The 25446-nt window shown below is 38.9% G+C and overlaps 1 protein-coding gene across 1 annotated transcript in view; it reads left to right on the top strand.

The window, feature by feature from the left end:
• LRRK2 (leucine rich repeat kinase 2) overlaps positions 1-25446 on the top strand; it is a 155047-nt gene that overhangs the window by 35575 nt on the left and 94026 nt on the right. The window contains exons 14-19 of the mRNA XM_053557282.1: positions 3747-3859; positions 15186-15330; positions 15467-15606; positions 17851-17979; positions 18053-18220; positions 22670-22928. Of these exons, the coding sequence (XP_053413257.1) occupies positions 3747-3859; positions 15186-15330; positions 15467-15606; positions 17851-17979; positions 18053-18220; positions 22670-22928 (954 nt within the window). The remainder of the gene's footprint in view (positions 1-3746; positions 3860-15185; positions 15331-15466; positions 15607-17850; positions 17980-18052; positions 18221-22669; positions 22929-25446) is intronic.

Below are 25446 nucleotides of genomic sequence, written 5' to 3'. Positions count from 1 at the left end.
AAGTGAAGAGATGTGTCAACAGTTAATTACCAGACAGAATGAAAGGGGTTAGTGCACATCCATGCGGGAAAGGCTGTGAGAATATTGATGGGGCCTCTAATAATTTAGGCACAGGAGTAGGTCAGAAATTGTGATATTTGAGGTAGACAGAGCTGGCCTGGTAGAAGGGCAGGAAGAAAATTTCAAACAGCATAAGAAATTGCTCTAGGTCTGGTGTGAGGGAAACCTGGAGAATAAGGAGGGTACCTGGGGGTGAATGTCCAAGGACAGGCTGAGGCTAAAATGAAGGGCCTTGAATGCAATGCTAAGCAACTTGTGCTTTTTTTTTAATGGAAGTCAGTTCAGATTTATTAAAGGTATTTAAACATTGTAGTGTCACGCCTAAACTTGCCACTTATCCCAATAGCACTGTGGTATAGAGGGTGATAGGCGGGAAAGAGACTGGGCTGGAGGTTGGAGTAGCTGAGCGAGGTGCGGTGAAGGGCCTGCCAAGGGAAAGGGGACCAGAGCGGGGACTGTGGAGACAGTGGGGACATCTGTGTGATGTGACTACTCTGTATGAGGGGTTGATCCTTTGAGTTGTTCTGTAAAATTCCCCAAATTCCCAAAATTCTTCAACATTCTTCAAAAATTTGAAGCTCAGTTTTGGCTTTGTTTAAAATGAAATTTTCCTAAATCCATCATGGTCTGTAGTTACACAGATATTTTATGTTTCTATGTCAGAGTATTAGTCTGAAAGTTTTCTTAAAGATAGAGCTTTCTTCAGTCATTTTAAAAATAAAAAAACTCCCCTGGTACCTTGAACAAAAGTAGCTATTCAATCAAAATTTAAAACAATTGAATCATGGCCACGTCCATAGTGGTCAGCCAACTTTTGAGGTATAATTTAACAGACGTAATTTTGGTTAAAAGTATCATTGCTAGGTTTATTGACTTTTGTTTATAGATTGCAATAAATAACCCCCCCCCAAAACCCATTTTTATTATCCTTGAAGGTGACAGCCTTATTCTTTTGAGGGTGGATTTGAGTTTTAAATATAAAAAAATGGAGATTCAGAAATCAAATCTGTTAGTTAATATTCTTTTAGTCCAAAAATAGATTTTGAATATAGTAGTTCTTTTCTTAATTGTTATTGAGTTGGCCCTGAAGCCACACTGTAGGTCTGTAATCATTTAGATGTGTTTTGAGTGCCCTTGAAAATAGTTACTTAGGAATATAATTTATGCACGAAAATACATGTTAGCATTTGATAACACATCAGTCTACAAGTACATCTCTCTGTTTGGTAAAGGTTTAACCATCTACTCTACCGTATGCTACCATCCCATGTCCCCATGCCACACAACACTGTACCATATTGTTCCTTATCCTCTGCTGTTCTGCTGTGTTACGCTGCGTCATTCTAGACCAATGAATAACGATGGACTCAGTACCCTTGTGGTTTCAAGGTTGAATATGATTCCAGTTGAGGGTCTTATACGATATCTAGATATACATGTACTCATTTATTAACTAGATCACATTCATATTTCCTTAATAATAAAGCTGTACTTCACAGCAAATTTATATAATTCAGTATCTGATTGAGGACAGAATATTGCAACTAGTGTTACATCGCTTAAGTTTCTTTCAATTTTATACTATCTTCTTTCCCTTTCATTTTATAAGAACAACTCATTGAAAAGATTGGGCTGGTTGCTTTAGTAAAATAATAATACAGACTTATTTTAATAAAATATCATTTGACTTGCTCTTTCTTAACTTAGCTCTCGAGGAAATAACGTCAAATGATTTAAGAAGAGACGTTGCAAACTGGAAAGTGTATAGAGGAGAGTGATTAGAACTATAAAACCACACACAGACACAAAAAGAAATATAAAACCACGTAATTAAAAGTAGTAAGAGAAACTGAGATTGCTTGGAGGATATGAAACTCTATTGAAATCTACTTGTTTGTAGAGTAGATGCAACAATGGACAACTTGAGAAAAGCTCATAGCTATTTGGACTACAACATAAAAAGGTCAGATATGAAATGTAGCAACGTTGATACCTTTGTAGCAACAATATTTAAAAAATATGGCAGACCTAAAAGGTATCAGGTGTTATGTGACGTGCTTTATATATACTCTTTTAATTCTCACAGCAACCCATAAGGCAAATACTACTTTTTAATTTTGCATAGACAATAACATCGAGGCATAGAAGTGTGGAGATTTTTAAGGTTATATCCTACATAGCAAAGGCAGATTTCAAGCTGTGCAGACTGACTTCAGAGCAGGCACTTTTAAATACACACTTGTGCAACAGTGCAAATTGAATGACTGTTGTGTCATAAGTACTAACTGTGGAATTCTTGAGATCTGGAGCCCACGGGGTTATGGATACTGCTCACAAAATTTACGGCCCACACAATCCAAAGGACCATTATGTAGAAAGGAAATTACATCTATTTTGAATAATAGGGCCTCAAGTGAAAGAACAAAGATCAGAGGTTAAATTTACAGGAATGCTCTTTGATCTTACTATAAGGAAGATGTTTAATCAGACCCATTACAAATGGTGGGTGTTTCCTACTCAGGAGGGCTGCTTTCAGTCGGCAACCTCAGAAGTTAATGTGGTCTCAGCCACTGAAAATGACACACAGAGGTTGTACGGTTACAGTGAATGTCAGAAGCTGTTTGAATAAATTTAAACTAAGGACTGAAATTCCCAGGAGGGTGGGACTCCAGCCTGCCTTAATCACTCTGGTATTCATAGCATGTAGCAAAAAATCCCTGGCATCTAATTGGCATTCAGACTTTTGTTAAGTAAATAAAAAGCTATCTATATAATATATGCAGCCAATGTATAGTTTGTGTTAATACATATTATTAAAATGAAAGATTGTAAGTGATTGTTTATTAATGATTATTTTTCTAGTCTCAGATTTGGGGAAAATTATAATTATTTTAACTATCTATTATCTCATATAGCCAAATTTTTTGATTTCTAGTGTTTTCAGTGGTTTTGGTATGGTTCAGCTACAATGTAGCTTAATAAGGAGTATGTTTTCTGGGCAGTGCCTGTGGCTCAAAGGAGTAGGGCGCTGGCCCCATATGCCAGAGGTGGTGGGTTCAAACCCAGCCCTGGCCAGAAACTGCAAAAAGAAAAAAAAGGAGTATGTTTTCTTTAAATACCCTGATACCCCTGATACCATTATATAGCCTTTAGAGGACTTCTAAAAATCATGTTCTCTACCATCATAAAACTGAAATTCAAATCTTGTTTTTCCACTATAATTTCAGCTGCTCTTTTGTGCTTACATTTCATATCTGACCTTTTTATTCTGTAGTCCAAATAGCTATAGCTTTTCTCAAGTTGTACATTGTTGCATGAAAAATCTACTAGCCTACAAACTGTTCACAAACTTGTACAAGAGATTGTTTGCTACAGAAAATTCCTCTACCATCAGAACTTTTTGCTACTTTAAATTCAATAAATGTCCATGTACATTGTATTTATTTATATTTATATATTTAATATTTATTTATATTAATAAATATTAATATATATTTATATTCAGTACTGAACTATTTTTATTAATTCCTTATAACTAGGAGTTGTTTTTTTTAAACAAGAAAATACATGCTAGAAAAACCACAGACGGTTATTTTGGGCTTAATTTTTATCATTTCTAACAAGCGACAACCTTCAGCTTTAAAATTTAAGAGGAAAGCATTTCTTTATTTTGTTTTTGCATGTAGGCATGCCGGAAGAATCCAGAGAGGATACTGAATCTCAACGTAAGCTAACTATGATTAAAAAACAGTGTTTCAGGAATGATATTCACAAACTGGTTCTAGCAGCTTTGAACAGGGTAAGTTGAATACAGGTTTTCTGCCTTTATACTGTTAATTGGACTATTAAATTCGGGCACCTAGTGAGGCCTGAGTTTTTCATCTTCTGCTTACTGTGGGGATAGTAGAAAGTCAGGTCGTTAGAAACTTATAAGATGAAAAATGAGGAGGTGGGAGGTGAACAGTTACATATTAAGCTAAATCCAGCTAATTGTACTATTGACTCCAGACTTCAGCACAGTTCTTTTCATTGCTAGTAACAGAAATCCAGGCTTGTTCACTCAGTCAGAAAGAAAAACAAAGAGCCAGATGTGCCACTGAATTTCACTAGCAGTGTCCTCTCTGCAGCTTGGTTTGCTTTCCTGGTCCCACGGTAAAATGTTCAGCCTATGAAGACACACCAGGCATAACAGTAAAGTATTCTTTGATTTCTGTGCTGGTTTTCATGCACTCCTCAGAGATAACCTCAGTAATGCTCCTTTTCTTCCTGATGTTAGGCCTTAAAACAGACCTACATTATTACATTATAGTAAAAGTATCAATAAATCATACTAAGTATGAAGAAAGGAGCAGAGGGGAATTACATTTATATTGTGCAATGCAAAAGGGATGATGGAATTAATAGAGTTTGGAAACTTAACATAAGATGAATTGGTCTTTATTAAAAGGTAGAAAGAGGTAGGCACTTTGGAGGAGGTGGCTGTAAGGAGGAGAGGAGCTGGTGGGCTGTTGCCACAGGGGGGTCACCACTGGGCCGGGCAGCCCACAGGAGTCTGTTCTGCAGGAGGCTGGTGTCTGCACCTGCCCCTCTGGCCTGAGTCCACCCAGGGTGAACTCCGATGCCACCCCCCACCCCCCGGCTCCGTGTTCCATGGACCACTCAAAGCCACTCACCCTCTGGGCCCGACTTTTCTGAGCACCCCTTGGAGACCTGCAGGGCCATGTAGGTGGGCTCCTGCTATCTCCCTGAGGGCAGGTGGGGGGATGGAGGGCTCAGGGAGAACTGCTTCTCTCTGAAAGCATCTTGAGTCACAAGAGCTGAGAAAGTAGAACCAGCTGTGGAAACATGTGAGGACCACAGCTGGAAGGCAGTGGTGACCCCAGCCAGGACCTGGCAGTGCCAAACGTTTTCCAAAGAGCTTGTACCAGTCCATGGCCCACTGGTGAAATGTGGATTGGAGAGGCCCACGTGGTGGTTGGTAACCAGAGGTGGCTGTCCAGCCATGGCCTGGGAGGACAGGAATGCTGCCAGCAGCCCTGAGTGAGCTGGGCTCTGGGCCCTGCAGCTCTGGTTGAGCCCTCAGATGACACTGCAGCCCCGGCAGATCCAGGAGAGACCTTAAGCCTGAGACCCAATCGCACTTCTCCCAGGGTCCCTACCTACAGGAGCCCAGGTCATAATGCCTGTTATTTTAAGGTGCTTTTTAGACTCTGTTTCCAGCATTGTAGAGAAGAGGCCCTTATGAATGCAACTTGCATGCAGCTGGTTCCCTGCTTCTCTGCGTCCACTTGCACCCACTCACCTGGGCAGTCAGTGACCCACCTTGTCGGTTTCTGTGATCGACCTGCATCAACGGTGGCCTGAGCAAATACGTTGTCTTCAGCGAAAGTGCAGCAGGCACTGAAGAAACCATTCCTGGCTCTGAGGAGAACCTGAAAGGAAGTCTGTTCTCCCCTGGTGCCCTCTTTTTGGTCGTGGAAGTGAGAAGATTGTTTTGCCAAGAGTGGAGGCAGCCCCTCCGAGAAGGCGCTGATGGTCACCACCACGGAGTCTGCTGTCACCGCGAGGGACCTGGGCGTGTGGGGCTCGCGGGTGTCCATGGCTCACTGTGGTCTCCCCTCAGCTTCTGCAGCCTCTTTCTCAACAAATCATCCCGTCCCAGTTGGAGGGCGACCCCAGCACAAAACCCTGCTGTCTCACACACCCAGTTTCATCCTGAGCGTGCGTTCGTGGGTCTGATGAGGTTGGGCACGGTGGTTTTGGCTTTGGTCAGCCTGGAAAATGTGGCGGCTTCATTTGCTGAATCGGTGAAGAGCTCTGTCCCCATTTTCCCTGTGATCATGTCTCTGACGATATTAGGGAAGCACACGGGTGAGGGCACCCCAGCCCCGGCTTCTTACCTGCCCTCTCCTTCCTCCTGTGTGTGCCCTGCCCCTGGTGTGCGCTGGCCAAGGAGCTGGTTAGGCATTGTGAAGACAAAAAGAAAATGCTTTATACCCATCGCGCCTGGATCTTATACTCCGAAAAGGAGAATAACGAGCATTAGAGCAGCCACCTTCACAGCCTTCACTCTCTCCCAAAATGTCTTCTCAGCATTTTGTCAAGTGAGTGAAAGTTTGGTGGAGTCTGCTGCAGGCTGGAGTGTTCTGGTGTTTACCGTCCTGCCTAGAGGGGAGACAGGCAGGTCCCGGACAGATACATAACTTGCAAGATGACGGTCAAATGCGATCACTGCTCCTAGGACGCTGGTGGGCTGTCTTTAGTGGGCACCATGGAGGCAGCCGTGGCAGCCTGTCCTGGTCTGGCCTGTCCCCACTTCCCTGCCTCACTTTCCAGGTCCCATCCCTTGCTTTGTGCTACTCTGCTGGCTCCTCCATCCTTCCCCAGGTTCTGCAATCAGATTTATTGGTAAAACGCCAGCCTTTTAATGATGTGCAGATTGTTTCCAGTTACATGTTGGACCCATGCCCCTATTTTTCTTAGCAGGGTTTTTAAAAACGACATGTCCAATATTCTTTCATGGAAATAAGCAAAGTGCAGTGTAATGCATAAAATGCATAATTTTTTATCTAAGGGGGTTACTAATAGATAATGCTTTTTTTTTTGTATTTGCTTCTACTAAAAAATTAAAAGAAATCTTAAATCTAAGTCATGCCTACCTAAGGGGTAGGAAGAGAGCTGAGGGGACCAGAACTTAAGGCCAACTTCTCACATCTGTGCCTTGGGAACTGCACAGATGTTTTAGGTGATTATAAAACAAAATCTGATCAAAATCTAAAAAGTTGGGTCTAAAAATCATAAGGGAAGCAAAGCATATGAACCTTATTGCATATGAAGCTGGTAGCTTAGCCACACAGAAAGGAATTATTTCAAGTGGCTTTGAACCTCATGATTTGGTGTCTAATCCTGGTGGACAAGCTAGAAGCAAACCAGCTCTCTTTGTGAGAACAATTAGAAAATCTTGATAAAGTTTAGCAAGAGGAAATCTGTGGGAGGCACTGGAGAACAGCCAAGCTGCTGGGACTTAAGAGACTGAGTTTTCAAGTTCAGGGTGACTCAAAGAAGTGGCCCCCTGTGTGGTGCCACCTCCCTAGATTCGTGTGCTGACTTTGAGCAGTGGGTCAAAGCACTGAGCAGAGCAGCCTCTCTGGGTTAGAGCCACATGGACTGGCACAACCCTGGCCACTCGGACTTTCAGCTGGGGTTCTGAGTCTGGATGAAGGCGTCTGCTACACCTCAAGTGCACACTGGGAGAAAAGAAAGTCCTCTCTGGAGGATGAAATGGCATTCACAGCTTCCAGTTCTCTCTGCAGTTTTTATACACATTGTCCACTATTCAACAAAAATCTCCAAACAAACCGGAGGTAAGAACAAACAATGGAAAACCAAGAGGATGGTAATTGGGTCTCCTTGGCCACCCAGTGTGTGGCGAGTGCTACATTGCCTGGACTCACTAAGTTCATTGGCGGTTTCCTGAGGAATTTCACTTGTTTCTCTGAATAGCATCCCCCTGTGACAAGGGAAGATGCCATCTTCTCGTGAGGTCAACATCAGCTTGTCTGATGACAGTGGTTTTGTTTCTTTTTGCTAAACATGGAAGGTTCATCCCCTCATTACTTTGAATGTCAAAATAAATTAAATGCTGTGTCTAAAATTACATAGGCACAAAATGATGCCTGATATACTATTTCCAAAATAAAAATGTGAGCAGTAAAAAAAAAAAAAATAGAAAAATAGATATAAAGATGCAAAGGATGATTGGGGTGAATGTTTTCATGAAAGGGAGAAAACAATCCAATTATTTGATAGAAATGATTCCTTGTGATTTGGTGTGCTTTGATAAGTGTCAGAAGTTAATTAGAGTAGCCTCCAGGGAATCTCCTTGAAAAATGTAAACTGAACTTGGGAATGTACTTGTCTCTGATATGTTTGATTCATATGGACTCAAACTTTAATATAATTCTTGAGGATAGCAAGATTATCTGCTATAATGAGTTAAATTTAATTTGAGAGATATTTGTTTTTAAAACGTATATAGAAGGAGCTGGTTAGGCATTGTGAAGACAAAAAGAAAATGCTTTATACCCATCGCGCCTGGATCTTATACTCCGAAAAGGAGAATAACGAGCATGCATAAAACAGTTGTTCTGCACTAGCACTTAGGAGCTGTGCCAGCTTTGTGAACACGTTCTAGGAACAGGGAGGAGGAAACAGTTAATTTTATTATGATAAGTGCTGCCAGAGAAGCCAGAGGTACCAGGAAAGCCTTATAGACAGCTCTGATTCTAGTTAGCTGACCTTCTCTAAAGTTATCGGGCATGAGTGTGACAGAAGGAGTTAGGAGTCAAGACAGCCAGTCGTAAATACTTGATGTGGAGAGATCACTCTGTTCCCTTTGGTTACCTTCTTTTGGTAGAAGTAGTTGAGAACTACCTTTTTTTTTCTCCCATGCCAACAGCTGAGTAATGAGCCACAGCACTTCAGTCAACAGTGACTGTGCAGGGGAGGTGAGGAGCTAAGCTCATGGGGAAACAGCAAACAACGATATTTTATTGTGGCAGTGAGAGTCCCCTAATCCCTCACCATAGTTGAGGAAAAAATGCTGTGAAAGATGAGCGGGATTACTTTAGCTCTAAAATTCTGTGATGGCGTGTCTCACTCTGAATAATGGTTACAAAGCGTTCAAGGGTTCAGGCCCAAATACTGCGGACACAATGAAATCATTACCATGGAAAAGAAGTCTAAACTTGGGAAGCAGAATTCCAAACGAGGTGGAACTTGAGATTCAACTATGACTTACAAAGCAGAGACTAGGGAAAGTATTTACGTAAAGAGAATTTATGTTTGGTTATATAAAATTCCAATGAAATTCAAGCTGAAGTTAAAATCTCTGTCTGGAACACTGATGTTCCATTTACGCCTGATCCTTTTAGCTTCTCCACAGATGAAAACTTTGTCACCTGTTCCAGCGAGATCTATTTGTTCTGTATTGTTTCTGGAGAACAAAGTAGAAAATAGACTCTTAACCTTTTGGCTCTGTCGCTGTTTGCATGTGGCGACGCTCTTGTTCTCTTTAGTCAAGGAACCCAGTAAAGTAAAACCGATCTTCTGATGAAATGGACGCACATCTCAGAGCCTGTGGGCTTCACACAAACCTTGACTCTAAATGTACTCAGCTGATATATTGATGACACTTATTTCAGCTTGAAATTATATCTAGTCAAAGAAAGAGCGAATTGGCAAAAGCAGCAACAATGACAACAACAAAAAGAAATTATGTCTGAGTAAAATTTAAAAAAGGTTTGGAGACCACACTGTGGAAAACTATGGAAGTTCACTTGGAGTCACAGAGGAGGGAACACATGAAAAGAAAGACCTTGTGGGCAGCACCTGTGGCTCAAAGGAGTGGGGCGCCGGCCCCATATAGAGGATGTGGTGGGTTCAAACCCAGCACTGGCCAAAAACTGCAAAAAAAAAAAAAAGAGAGAGAGAGAGCTTTTTTGATAACAGACTAATTTAAAAAAATGAAAATATGAAAATTAAACTATATTTATTAAACCTTAGTAAAAATAGTACTGAGATTTTCCAGAACTAGGTAAGCCAGTATAAAATTTGTATGAAAAAATTAATATGCATGAATCATCAGTAGATCTTGAGTGATAATTCATGTGACCTCACTTCAGCAGATAGTCAAATATATTATACAATTTTAGTAATTAAAGTGGTGTTATGCTGGCACTGGATGAGATGAATCAATGCCCCATAATGATGGCTCAGGAAATAGACTCATGAAAATGTGCAATAATACAATATTCCCTGATCAGTGGGGAAAAAATAGATTACTCAATAACTTCTGTTGGAACAACTAACTCTCCAGGCATTTGGGGAAAGCAAAGGAAGCTGAATATTTGTCTCCTTTTGCCAAAACATATTACAGATGGGTGAGATTTAAAGGTAAGAAATGAAATTGGCATTATGTACATATGAAAAGATTTAGGAATAATCATTAATGTAAGTTACAAAGAGAAACCTTGTTGGAAGGAAATTTGGTAATGTCTATCAAAGTTAAAAATGGATGTGTTTTTCGATGAGAAATTCCAATCTGACAACTTACAGATTTACTTGCATATGTACACAGAGATGTTTGAGACAAGAATGTTCACTGTGGCATTATTCGAACTAAGAAAAATGTGGCAACAAATTAAATCCTACGTGGTAATCATTAGTGGTGTCTGCCAAATATTTTGATTTCTCTAGCTTCTGGTGATTCTGGAATAGTATTTAGTGGTTAGGTGGAAGCCTGTGACTAGTTTTGGCCAAAGGGTTATAAGGGGAGGTCAGAGCTGGTGGGCGTCCTTTAGAACATGCTCTCAGGAGCCACATCCACCTGCAGTGTTGGAGGTAGGAGCTGCTCCATCAGCAGAGGTCCCTCCCAACCTGTAACACAGATGTAACATGAGCAAGCATTGAACCTATTCTTTCAGCCTGGGACATTTTGAGATTGTGGCTTCTCTTTATTCTGCCCTGACAATGTGGAGCCCATTGATAGAGACCAATCAAATGGATTATACTACTTCCAAATTATGTAATTCTGTGTAGGGGTTAAAAAACAATGAGACCATATTTCTAATGTGCTGCTAAGGAAAAAAGTTTCTAATTTTCCATAAATATGAATATATCCACCAGGGATCCATTTTTTCCTTTATGTATGTTAACACATTATCCATACTTTTTGATGAGACCAGTATATTTTCACTTCCTTAATGTCCTTTCCTTTGCTAAATTAACCAATTTTAGCGGATTATAGAGTGTTTGCTCTTAGAGCTTCAGGTGGGTAAATGATCTAATAGTTAAGTTTGTGGGTCCTATGGTCAGGTTATCTGAATTTGAATATTATTCTAACATAATCATATTATGTGATAATATGATAATATGCATAATACCGATTATGCACTCTGGACAAGTTACTGAATGTCTTGGTTTCATTATGCATAAAATGGAGATAATAATTTCACTTAGAATTATTATGACTATTTTATGAGACAATTTATGAAAGTATGCACTCAGTCAATGTTACTCATATTAGATTTAAAAGTATCTTTTGACCTCTTGCTTGCTATAAAAGATGAGAAAATCTTCACATTTTCACCTTCTCTTTCTGTTTTCCCACTGACTTTTGTGAAATGAATGAATTCGACATTGGCAAAGGGTTGCTTTCATCAGTTATGTAGAATCAGTGTTCATCTCAAGTCCTTTTATGTTGTTACTTCATTGATCTTTTACTTGTCCAAACATCTTTTAAAAGGTAGAATTTCCTGAACATCTTGATGTTTAGAATTGTTTTGTTATCACTCTTATTGGCTGTACTCTTCAAAAACAGTTTTGTTGGTTATAAAATATTGTAGCTTCTATTTTCTTCCTTCAAGACTTTGTGGGCATTCTACTGTGTTCTAGTATTGAATATTTTAGTGGAGACGTCTGATATCAGCTTTATTTTTTTTTTCTTTTTTAAGGGTCTCAATATTTTTGCATGAATGTCCAAAGGATTCTTTCTTTTGAAATCTAGGAACTGTTTTAGGCTGTATCTCAGTGTTAATCCTGAGATGTGGTGTCTTCATTCAAGATATACATTCAGTCTTTTTTTTTTTCCCCCCAGTAAAGTTGTCTCGAGTTGCATCTTTAAATACGTATTGTTTATGTTTCATTATTTTAGCTCTCTTATTTGGAGATATCAGTCATATCATCTTGTACCTCTTTTGCATTAATCTTTTAATTTTTCGGAGAATAATTCAGAGGCCACTAATTATTAATCAGCATGCTCTTCACTTATATACAAGGGGCATAAACATATACATATATTTAACATATATAAGGGCAAAGATGAGATTTATAAGAGAAAAACGAGAAAAGGAGAAAACAATAACACAAATTATCAGAAATTAATGAGTTTGTTTTTCTTTATTTGGGAGCTAGGAAAGAGGCCAATGTGGGCATTTTTCCCTTGAACTGGCTAGATTATTCATTAGAAAAACCATTGCAATTATTTATGGATTCTCAAAAAGACAAAACTTGAAGACTTGTAGAACATAGGTGGGAGCATGTTTGTAAGTGTCTTTCTATTGGTAACACAAAAGTTTCACTTGAAATACTTGCCAAGTAGAAACTAGTAAATTGATTTTAATCCCTATTTGAACAGAAACGTCATAAACACCATTTTTAAGATATAGTATTAGGTGAGTGAAAAGAAGTCCATTGTCGGCTTGTAAATATTAGTATATTATACCTATACTATAATACATATACATATGTATATATTAATTTTTTCAAATTTATTCAACTATTAACAAATGCTCCTATTTAAGCATCATCATGTGTGAAACTCCAGATTCTCTATTGCAAGTCATTACTCATCGCTGAACTGGACTGAAATGGTGAGAGACTAGGGGAGCCCAAGACAGAGGCCCCCGTAGTGAGTAGATCTTTGTTATAGGTAAAGATATTAAGGACAAAGGCAGATGCATTATAAATATCAATGGGATATGATTTTAGCACCAAAATAAGCTTCTGATGCTTTTTGAGCTTAGGAGCAGAACCGGCCACATAATTTATGGTGCCAAGCACAACATGAAAATGCAGGCTTCCAGTTTGAAAATGATTAAGGATTTTAGATGGTGACAGTGGAGCATTAAGCCACATGCTCTGAGCATAGGAGTGTGTGTGACTGTACAGGTGCACACCTGGGAAGCTGGCCCTGCCTGCCAGGTAAGAGTGATGGTACGATGAAGGCTGATTTCTTCTTTTTTTCTTTTCTTATTTATTTTATTTTACTTTTTTGAGGATGCTAACTTTTGGCTTTGAACAGCTGAGTTTAAGATGTTGGTGTCAAGCAAAGAGAAATGTGGACTTAAGGAAGTCTCAACTTGTGTCTTGAGTTATCTGCTCAAAGCCTCTGTGTCTCAGTTTTATTCATCAATGCACAGGGATAATAATATTGTGTCCATGCCATAGGGTTTTGATGAGGATGAAGTGAGTTGCATCAAGTGACTTAAGGAGTATCTGGCACGTAGCAAGTGCTATGTAGGTTTTGGCATTGTTATTGTGGATGTTGTATTGTTATTGTGACTTAAGCCATTATTGTTTATGAAATTCCATCCATGAGAATAAGAATTTTAAGAAAAGAACTTCGGGCAAGGTTTGGAGTTCAAAGAAGAAATTATCAAGGAGATGGGCAAATGAATGGTTTTAAAGTTTGAGAATAATTATGGGAGCCCTGTGTCATGGACATCAAGAGATGAAAAAGCAGCAATTAACTTGCTAGTGGACTTTTTTCTTTGAATGGTTTTGATTCAGAGCAGTTAGGATAGAATTTTGATTATATAAAATTAAGGGGTAGGGAGAATGTGGAGGTAGTGGGTGTAGACTATTAATAAGCCTAGAAATGAAGGAAAAGGGATAACCTGAAAGAAGGGAGGACTATTAGGGAAAATTTCTTTCACAGTAACACTCAAGTTTTTCTTCCTTGATCTGTGGTCATCACTAGTGTTTATTGCACGGACGGAGTTATCTTATTCCATCCTCATAATAACTTTGTGTTATTAAGATTGTTTTGAGGGCAAGGAAGCTAAAACAGACACCAAACCATCTCTCCAGCATCACTTTGTACCACTTGAAATTTCTTTATATTTTTTAAATAACCTTTTACTTACCACTTCTGAGTAAACATTACTTCATTCATTTTTAATGGTCCTCAGATTCATAGAAACGAAACCCAAATTTACTTGGCTCCAAAGCTAATGTGCTTTTACTGCTCAGGGAGTTGGTGAGATAGAGACAGTGACAAGAAAAAAGCCAGGAAGGGGCATGAGTGCCTCCTTGAATGACAGATGAAATGAGGTCCACGCTGAGCAGTGAGGAGGTGGGGTGGGAGAAGAGCAAGCCTAGGGTGAGAATCCCACGCTTCTCCCCACCTGCTATAGAAAAAGATGCTGAATAAAGATGTGGGAGGCATTGACTGAGAAGGGGATAAAAACCTGTTCATTGACAGCATGAAGTAAGGAAGATAGGAAGCCAAAAGGTTTTGGTCAAAGAGGCTACATCAGAGCTTGAGTTCTGCCTTAAAGCTATTGCAGCTGTACACCGTATCTGTGGAAGAGGCAATCGGGTCTTTGGAGTTGAAGATACCTACAAAGTCATGTCTGCAAAATATCATCCATGAAAGCAAAATCCTGAGAAGGGTAGTGCTGTAATGTTTGAAAGGCAAGCTATGAGGTGGGCAGCTATGATAGATGCCTGGAGAGTGGTGTTTTGTGTGGAAGAGCGGAGATGACTCATGTTAGAGTTAGATGTATGTCTCAGAGGTCGGAAGAGGAGAGATGTGACTGTGATTGTGCGCTGGGTCGTCGCTGGTTTGGGTTGGGTCAGTGTTGGGTCAGTTGATGAGCAGGATGGCCTGGAAAAAGAAGTGTCTTTTATTAAAACACCTGTAAATAATGTTGGATCATCTGGAAGAAATCCAGATGAAAGAGTTTGAAAGATGTGATTAGACACATGTATATTCAAGTCCTGGGCCTGACACTGCTTATTATTTCTGTGATTAGAGCTCTTCTTGTTCCTGGATCTCTAAAGTGTGTCAAACCTGTGACATGAGGCTATTGAGGGGATAAATGAAATAATGCTTTAGCACTCAAAGTGAAGAGTAATTTTCAGTTAGTATTTTCTATGATGAGAGGCAGAATTCAAGAGTAGGCTTTGGGATTAAACGTATTTAGTTTGGTCTCATCTCTGCAATTTACCATCTGTATAACTTTAGGGATAGGCTCTTATACTCATTGTCTAATGGGGATGGCGTTAGTAGGAACTTGATGAAATTGTGAAGAGAGAATGCACGCGAAGCAAATGCATTAGTATAATGCTTGGCACGGAACAAGCACTCAACATGTGTTAAAATGCTAGCTCTTAATTAATAATGAATACAACTAATTAATAATATAGACACAATCAAGGGTATTAATCGGTATTTTGTTTACTTAATTTATTTTGTGTCAGTCTGTAACTGGTTTTAACTAAGGCAAGTAGCAAGATCTCGTTTTTTAAAGCAAATATTCTTAATTCCCTTTTTATTTTAGTTCATTGGAAATCCTGGGATTCAGAAATGTGGATTAAAAGTCATTTCTTCCATAGCACCTTTTCCTGAGGCATTAGCAATGTTATCCCTGGAAGGTGCTCTTGATTCCGTGCTTCACACCCTGCAGATGTACCCAGATGACCAAGGTCAGTACGGTCAGAACTCAGGATTTACAATCGACTTTATTTGGTCATTAGCTGTTGACTGGATGTCTTTACATTTTTATTCAGTTTTGAGATTTGAAACAATTCATTGTGTTTATTTTTCCTTTTTTTCTCCTAGAAATTCAGTGTCTGGGTTTAAGTCTTATAGGATGCTTGATTACAAAGAAGAATTTATGCATAGGAACAGGACATCTGCTGGCAAAAATTCTGGTTTCCAGCTTACAGCGATTTAAGGATGTTGCTGAAGTACAGACTAAAGTATGTGCAGTATCTTGAAGGGAAATTGGGAACTCATGCAGATTTCCCTTTCAGAACACTTTGTGTAATTCCCACTTTGCATTAATGCATTCTATTTAATTGAAAACCATTCATCATTTTGTAGTATTTTAATTATAGAAGGCAAAGAGAATTAGATTGAATCTCTAAAGATCCAGTGTTTGTTATTAAATCTCTAAAATCAGCCTGTTTATTTGCCATTTGTCCTTCCCATAAAAAAGTAATGAATGTGCTAGCTAAGAAATTCCACCCAGCTCAGATTATTTGCTTAGATTTTAGATAAATGGAAGTTATAATTACTCTGAAGTTTATCACTATCTGTGTTTTATTGTGGACTGTTTACCTCTGGTAATTTAGCTTCTTCATTTTTTTTCCTTGCAGTGATATGTTTTTAACATTTTTCATTAAGTTAAATTTAAAACGCAATATATAACAACTGTCTTTATAAAACATCCATGATATTGGCCTTATGTCAATCCAAGGGAGATTAAGAAATAAATTCTATTTTCAGTTTTTTTTCTTTTAAATCTTAGCAAAACAAATAGTCAGAAAGTGTGTTTCTGCTTTGGTTATGGTTTTTTAGTAATAGAGTTTGCATCTTTCATAAACCATACTCAGCAGATATTTTCATAAATGGCAGCATTGACCAGGAATAAAAATACTTATTTTTAAGTATTTTTGCACAGACATTATCAGTAAAAGAGAGAACATAGACAAAGTTTCTTTTTCCAATTATAAAGTGCTGAACCCACAACATCCTTAGATTAAAAACAACAATGCATTTTTTGCTCTTCATAACATGCTGCCTAGGCTGATTAAAGCCAAGGCAGAACTGATGAAAAGAAGTAATTCTAGGAAAGGAAATGATTTTGTGTAGTATGGAGCTGTCCATCACTGTGGATTAATTCATCTAGGCATACAATTTTAGGATCTCTTTAGTAGAGATTATAAATTATTGACCAGTGGGCTAAATTTAGCCTGCTAATATATTTTACATGGCTAGTTCAGTGTTTGAAAGTTTTAAATTTGAATGATTAGCCTTCTACACTTATCTACTTTCTGATTTGCTGCATCATTCATTCAGGTTTGCAGGAACCTTTGCTGCAGAGGTAGGTGGGTGGGTGGGGCACATGCCCCTCAGAGATGCATAATGTCAAATGTTAATATTTGCAGAAACTCAGCATCTTAATACCTCAAAATAATAATTTTAATACTGAGGTGGTTAATTAATATGTTGTGTTAGAGGTAGCAAAATGTTAAAAAGTTAAGATGATCTTCGGTAGGTTTACCTAAATGAAATAATATTAAATACTTAAGCCCAGTCTTTCATTAAAACATCACATAGGTGGGGAGGGCAGGTCTTTCTTGAGGATGTTCTTGATGTGGTTCTGAAAACTAATGGTGTTCTTTATACATAACTTGCTATATGAATGTAAATCCTCTGCCGTAGCTCGCACCTGTAATCCCAACACTCTGGGAGGCTGAGATGGGTGGATTGCTTCAGCTCAGAAGCTTGAGACCAGCCTGAGCAAGAGTGAGACCCCATCTCTACTAAAAATAGAAAAACAGAGGCAGAGGATCTCTTGAGCCCAAGGGTTTGAGGTTGCTGTGAGCTATGATGATGCCAGGGCACTCTACCCAAGGCGACAGAGTTAGACTCTGTCTCAAAAGAAAAGAATGTAAATCTCCAAGTACATTTAGAGCTTCTCAGATGCACTCAATCTGAGGTCACACTTGTCTCTTTGAGATAAAAATTTCAGAAGACAGTTAAAAGTTCGGGGAATATGCTGGGCTCTCTAGGGAATTTAATCTGCAATCTGGTAGTTAAAAAATTTACTCTACTGGGCTAGTTGGATCTGTCGCTCAGCCAATCCAGCTCTTGTGTTTATGACTTTCATACTATAAATATGACTTTAGACAGGGTTCTTTGAAAGCCAACTTTTAGGGTTAAGCCTTTTTCTTGCTTTGCTAGATTATGGTTTGTTAACTAGCGCTTCATCCTCCGTGTGTCCGTTATATTTCTCAGTAATGAGAAAACAAAGGGTATTTGTATATAGAATTGTTTCAAGGGTTACAGATGGAAAAGTGTAAACCCAATAAACATATCTATAGTTAAATGGACAGCCTAGGTATTGACATTCAAAAGAAGACTCTCTGATTTATATTATTTATGTATTTGTTTCACCCATCATTGCTTTTATGTTCTTCTTTTTGGTCCTGTTTCAGGGCTTTCAGACGATCTTAGCAATACTGGACGTGTCCGTCTCCTTTTCCAAGTTGCTGGTGCAGTATTCGTTAGATTCAGTCATATTCCATCACTTGTCTTCCAGTACCACAGAACAAAAGGATCATCAGGTACGGTATTTTTCACTTGCATGCTAAAGGTTATGTATTTAGCTGACTCTAATTGTCGATTCATCCTTTTTAGTTGATAAACCTCTGTTGCAATTGCTTCGCAAAATTAGCTATGGATGATGAGTTAAAAAATCTGATGCTAGAGAAAGCATGTGATCAGAACAACAGTATCATGGTTGAATGCTTGCTTCTCTTGGGAGCTGACGCCAATCAAGCAAAAGAGATGTCTTTAATTTGTCAGGTAATTATCCATTGTCTTAATTTTGTCTTTTCTCTATTTTTTTGACCCTGACATTGTGGAACTCTTACATTCTATTATTCTTCTTTAAAGAATTTACCAGGTGATTATAATTGCTTGTGATTTGTAGGCGTTGGGATTCAAGGCGTTTCAGAAGTGCCAGGTGTGGTGGTTTAGGTTGTCATCGTAGGCCTCTGGGAGGCGGAGGTAGGTGGGTTGCTGGACCTCAGGAGCTGGATACCAGCCCGAGCAAGAGTGAGACTCTGTCTCTACTAAAAATAGAAAAACTAGCCAGGTGTTGTGGCAGGTGCCAGTGGTCCCAGCTACTTGGGAGGCTGAGGCAAGAAGCTCTCTCCAGCCTAGGAGTTTGAGGTTGCTGTGAGCTATGATGCCACGGCACTCTACCCAGAGTGAGACTGTGTCTCAAAAAAAAAAACAAAACAAAAAACAGTTTCAGAAGTGATAAAGTCTTTTAGGTGTTATCCAGTCCAAGCCTCCATTCTACCTGTTTACATACTTTGGTAGGTTCAAAAATAACGTTCCAAATATGTCCCGGACTATATACATCATACAACTTGTTTCCACCCACTGTACACAACACACAGTTTTGATCATTGTTCAGCTATTTTCCATTGTTGGTGCTTTACCTGGGGGGTTCTCCTGTCAGGGGGGCTGCGTGAGATGATGCTGGCTGCGACTGCACACCTTTGGGGGGAGCTGTCCACACAGACATCCCTTGTTATTAGCCTCTCTCAAAGTTGTGTAACACTATTGCTTTTCTTTTCTTTCCTTCTCTCCTTTCCCTCCTAAATCATGCAGACACTTATCTGATAGTTGTACTATTCTATTAAAATCTAACCCAAGTCATCTTCCTTTGGTAAAGCCCTCTTTATACATGCAAACCTCCAAACAAAATTAGTATTCACTTCTGCAAGTCCGTGATAATATGTGTATACCTGTTGTATATTTTGTGAGCTGTATGAAAAAGAAATGTACAGTGCTCATATTTATATCATTATGAATGTCTCATTCATTGCTTTATAAATGGTATGTATGAGTATTCAATAAATATTTACTAAAATGCATTACCGACATTTCAGCTTTGTCTTAATTATATAAATGTTAGAGTTTATAATAGCATTTTGGTGGTGCCTTGTCTATTCTCTAGAAATTTAGTAGTATTTCTAATAAAGCAATTATGTAGTGATCTAATAGACATTATTAATCAGCAGAATGCTATGTTCTCCAATAATTTATTTTTAAGCCTTCCTTTATTTAATTTCCCACTTGCCGATGGATTGCAATCAATATGTCAGTAAGATTTCGTGAGCACTAATTAGTAATTAACATAATAAGGAGCAGAATTTGTAACTCATTGTCATGCACCATTACTTTATGCATTAAATGAAATAAATAATCAAATTATTTAAATTTAGTCTAATTCCTTTTAAGCAAGCAACATTTAAAATAGTTGGTTCTCTACTAATAAAAGTAATTAAATTATTTCCCTCCATAATTTAATGCCTTTGGTTGTGCATCTTTTGCGTACAGATCATTGCCTTAATGTTATTTGGAGAAGCAAAGAACTAAAAACAAACTTCCCCTTCTGAGTTGCTCATTAGGGAAGCCAAGTGCCTAGAAGCCCCCAAGTACAATTGCACCCAATTCCTCCCAGGAAATGCTTTCTACTTTTCTCCTATTTATGCAAATCTTTCTATACACAAGGCTTTTTATTTTATTTCTCTTCCCATATCCTTTTGGACGTCCTGGGCTTATTTTTGTCTTTTCTTAAAATAAAATCGGATCTTTACACCCAGGGATTATGTATTAAAGTTAAAGATTTTATTCTAGTTGTCAGAAGTTATTGGTATCTGGCGCATAATAAATATAGGTTAAATATTGTGGATGGATTTTTTTTGAAGGAACTTTATTTGCACCAGAGCAAAGTAAGGTGATCAAGACTACCCATTTGCCAAGAGGTTGTATAATTAAGGTCTGTTCAGAGCGAGAAGGGAGTTAATTGAGTTGGGCTTTCTGAGGGGAATTTCATGATGTAATTAATGTACGTGATCAGAAGAGGAGAATGTGGAAGGTTAACACTGAGCGTGTAAATGCGTGTGTAAAGACCTAAAGATAAGATGGATCAAATCGTGGTGGGAAGAATAAGTGCAATGATGTCACACTAGAAATAATAACCCCTCTGTGGCTGTGGCACTCCCTGCATGTGGGCACTGCTCTGAGCACTTTACACAATTCAGTCCTCACAAGAGGGCCTCCTGTTCACCCCCATTGTACATGTGAGGAATTGAGGTATACAGGGATTAAGTAATTTGCTAAGCAGAATCTTCTGGTAATGGTGAAAAATCTGCCTCCCGAGCGCCTGCTCTAAACTCCTGGCTCCACGGCAGATTCATGTAGGGGTGTGGGTCATTCACTCTCAAATACTAGTTTGAAAAATTTGGTTTGGGGGCGGTGCCTGTGGCTCAAAGGAGTAGGGCACCGGCCCCATATACCAGAGGTGGTGGGTTCAAACCCAGCCCCAGCCAAAAAAAAAAAAAGAAAGAAAAATTTGGTTTTGACTGTGAGCTGCGTTTTCTCTAAGTTAGAAGATGAGAGGAAGATTGCAAAAAATAGTAAATTATAATTTGGATAATCTTTAGTTACATTCTGAATTTTCTTTGCTACTATTTAAATAAAAACTGTGTTTTTGAGCTGTTCTTTTTATCCCGTCAGGAAGTTGAAATTTCCAAAAAACGTGTGACTATTCTAAAGGGAAAGACGACTGTGTGAGATTTAAAGGAATTATTTCTTATTTTTGCCGGATTTATTTTTTTTTTCTGATATACATTCATACATATGTACCTATGCGTATGCGTGTAGGTATGGACACACACACGCTGGCCATAGAGTCTGGGTGCAGCTGCCACCCGGCACGTTCTCAAGGCACCGTATGCCTAAATCAGCTTGGACAGTTTGTATCCCCCAAAATTCCTTCTACAAAGACGTGCTGAGCGTCTTCTACATGCAAAGTGCTGTGCTAAATAATTGAAAATATTTTTTCTAAGAGTGTGTGTGTGTCTCTGTGTGTAAGTGTTGGGGTTTAAGAAAGGATAAAACATAAATCGCCTTAGTACGGAGTAGGCAGTGATTGCATAACTTAAAGGGAAAAAGGTTACTGGGCTATAAGAGAAGGTATTTGTGAGTATTTTGGGTTTTGTCTCTCCTCTTTCTCTTCCTTCCTCCTTCCCTCCTAATCTTGCAATAGGGCCTTAAAGAGGATTTTAGTATTTTGTTACTTTAATTAAATTTCCTAGGCATGGTGTTCAGTTTTAGGAGTACAAGTCAGATCTCAATAGTGTCCGTGCCTGTATAGTCCAGTGAGAAAAGAGACGGATATGTTTAGTTCAGTGGACTGAGTGTTACATCTAACAAATGGTGTGGGTCCTGGAGGAGGAAGGCTGTGTGTGGTCTGGGAGGTGGTAACAAGAACTTCACTGTGCCAGAGTTTTTGAAGCTGTTTTTTCAAGAAGGAACATCTTTTTGCTAGCTTAAGAGCAGAGGGAGGCCTTTAGAGCTATAGAAAAAACATAAATGAAAGCCATGAAGTTTGAAAATTGCATGCTGTGTTTGGGGGAACGTCCCGGAACAGAGGGGTTTTAGAAAATATTTTCATGGGGTGGCGATTTGGTCATATCTCTGTAGTGGTGCTAGTAAGAATGGGTTTATGGTAGGTGATCCTGGAGACTTGTGGGCATGAAGTTGGTGTCATCTAACCGTGCAAATGTCCCTCAAATCCCTTGGAAAAACTGATGTCCGTATTAAACCACTCTCTAATAGTGCAGACTTCTGTCTAGTTTTTGTAGCATTTCACATGCTAATGCCCCCGAGCACATGCTCTAAAAATATAACATTCAGAAGCAAGCAGAAGACTGAGATGCAAGGTTTATCTTTGTAGAAACCCAGAATCTTGTGAGGAGTTCAGCAAAACTAGACCTGAGTAATGACAACTTGGTATGAGGCATTAATGAATTTTGTAATATTTTTGCTGTCATTTATTCCATGTCACAAATGAAGACAGGGCGCTTGCACTTAGTGTGTTAAGGGAATCGGTTTCCCAGATGTCTTCAATGAACAGACAGAAGCCTGGGGAAGAAAAACAACAATGATAATTGGTGGAGCTTGGGTGCTGTCTTGATCCCAAGTCTATGAGCTTTTTCTCCATGTGATTTTGTCTTTCCCGGTAACTGACTCTCATGTTTTATGCTAGTCTGGTATGTGTGGCACCCATCTGCTTTTCCCAATCTATTTTAAGGATTAATTGTGTCTTATTTTAATTGTTTTAGTGGACATTTAAGGTGTAGATAAAAAAATCACATCAGGTTTGATTTTTCTAGTCTCCAAAAAGGAAAAATCCAGGGTTTTATTATGCTTGCTGTTTCTTTTTTTAAATAGGTCTGTGAGAAAGAGAGCAGTCCCAAACTGGTGGAACTCTTGCTGAATAGTGGACCCCATGAACAAGATATACGGAGAGCTCTGACTATCAGCATTGGGAAGGGTGACAGCCAGATCATCAGCTTGCTCTTAAGGAGGCTTGCCCTGGATCTGGCCAATAATAGCATTTGCCTTGGAGGATTTTGTATAGGAAAAATTGAACCTTCTTGGCTTGGTCCTTTATTTCCTGATAGGACATCTAATCTGAGAAAACAAACAAGTAAGTATCAACAAGAATATTTTGTATAATTCTCATTTTTAGCGGTTTGGGTTTTAAAGTCACTAGTCTTGTAGTTATTATTCATGCCAGTTTGATGTTCCTTAAGCCAAAAATATTGCACAGATTTGGCTATATATGCATGTGTATATATTTTGGCCGTGAAGTACTTGAATGTGACATTATGTTCTTTATGAGACAGCAAATAAGTATTTTATGCAAATCGAGCAAAACAGTGGGAGCTTTCTATGGCATTGTTTTTCTTTTTTGCATATTCTGAGTTTTATTACTGAAGTAATACATACTTGTTTTTAAAAATAGGAAAACACTGAAGTTATAAGGAAGAAAATATAAAACTGATATTTTATCCCTTATAGGTAATTACTGTGGATATTTTTCCTAGACTTGTTATATGCTTATATACATACGCATTTAAATGTATATGCTAAAACATCAACACATACTTTGTATTTTTAACTTAATACATAGTTTGCATTTCAATTAGGGATACATTTAAAAAATACTTTTATGTTCATATGTGTTAGTATACCTTATGTATATTGATGTCAAATCATCCTCTGATCACATTTCTGTATCTGGAGTGCTCTTATTTTCTTACATTGAATGGGTTTTTTTGTTATCATTGGGTTTTTTTTGTTGTTGTTGTTTTTTTGTCTGAGACAGAGTCTTACTCTCTTGCCTCAGGCTAGAGTGCCAGAGCATCATAGCTCACAGAAACCTCAAACTCTTGGGCTGAAGCCATCCTCTTGCCTCAGCCCCCCGAGTAGTTGGGACTGCTGGCTAGGCTAGTTTTTCTATTTTTCATAGAGACAGGGTCTCACTATTGCTCAGGTTGGTCTCAAACTCCTGAGCTCAAGCCATCCACCCAGCTCGGCCTCCCAGAGTGCTAGGATTACATGTGAGCTACCACGCTCAACCACACTGAATGTTTTTAAGGCTTGAGCTCCCAGCTTTCCCTTTGTTAACTTAGTCCCATGCTGGTCTCCTTCTCCATAGTCAGCAGACTCTGTGGCTCTTCACTTGAAAAACTTTCTTACTGATAAGACTCGTGCTTTCCTCTCATTTTCCTGATGCACTCACTTGCAAACCTCCAGTTTCAATCAGTGCACCAGTCTACTTTTCCCCTCACTTTCACCCAGATAACTGAGTGCTGCCAGAGAAAAGTATCCATCCACATTGAGGCCTGTACATGTCCAGGTCTCCAGCCTTCCAGTGGGCCCTAGAAATTCAGTCAGTCTGAATTTCCCTTGCTTTTTTGAACGTGTCACACAGTCTGACTTCCAGGCTTTTCCCAGCATCACTCTCTCTACCTAACTCCCTAACCTTCCGTCTTCACCTGCCTTTCTCTTCCTTCTTCCTGTCCTAGCACCCTTGTTATTTTTTACAAGAAAATATTCCCTGCGCATGTGGAGTCTGGGTGGTGGGTCCTCCCTCAGGCTCCTGTAGCCCCTTATCTCCCACCTGTACCACCAGCAGTGACAAATCATTGAAGTTTTCATTTTCATCAATGGGTAGATGAGAAGCACTGTAAAGTCCATGTCAATAACCTTACCTTATATACTATTTGCACATAGTAGATGGTCAATTAGAATTAAATAATCAATATTGGTAAAAATTAAAAATTTGGTAATAAACCAACTACACGTAGAAACAGACACTTCGCATGTTGTTGCTATGAATTTAAATCGTTCTCCTTTAGAAGACAATTTGGCAATAACTCTTAATATTGTCAGCATACATACATGATTTTTTGACGCAGCAATAGAGTGTCAGGATTCTACCATACAGACATTGTCAAGGTGCACAAGGAAGTCTGTACAAAAATGCTGCTACGTGTACCTTAATAGGGACTATTCAAATAAATCCTGGCCTGTTCATGCAGGGGAATGCTTTGCCATCACTGGTAGAGAATGCTTTATTAAATGAAACGAAAAGGATAAGAACAGTGTTTGTAGTATATTAATGTTAGTGAAAATGCAACTGGAATATGGTAATCATAAATGTTTGAGTATGAGCAAAACTCAAGAAATAGGTTCCCTGGTTGCCTGGGGGTGGGGCTTTGGTAATTCTTAAACTAGTGTTACACCACTAACCTGCTTACTCTAATCTTTGATGTGTGATGGAGGGAATTGTGGGCCCACTGGAGAGGGACAGAGGGTCATTCATTTTATCCTCTTTATTCTATGCCCTCACTGTTGACGAGTCTTATCTGACTTAAAAAATACAATGACGAACATGATTTGATTGTTTGGAGGCTATAGCCATGATTCTGTTGGCGACTGGCGTGAGTAAGAACATTTTGAGTTCACAGCTATAAACATCTTCCAGGTGGTACTGGACTTGTCAGCCTTGAGAGTAACATTTGACAAAATCTTCCAGGCTGTATGTAGCACAATGAAGACTTTACCAACTTATTTCTCTACAGTGGAGCATAATGTAAAATGAAATTGTGAGAAGAATATTAACTTTGAAATTTCATCGAAGTTCCCAAAAGTCAGAA

Source organism: Nycticebus coucang, chromosome 12 (assembly GCF_027406575.1).
Source record: "Nycticebus coucang isolate mNycCou1 chromosome 12, mNycCou1.pri, whole genome shotgun sequence".
Lineage (NCBI taxonomy): Eukaryota > Metazoa > Chordata > Mammalia > Primates > Lorisidae > Nycticebus > Nycticebus coucang.
This window is presented reverse-complemented; position numbering and strand designations above follow the sequence as displayed.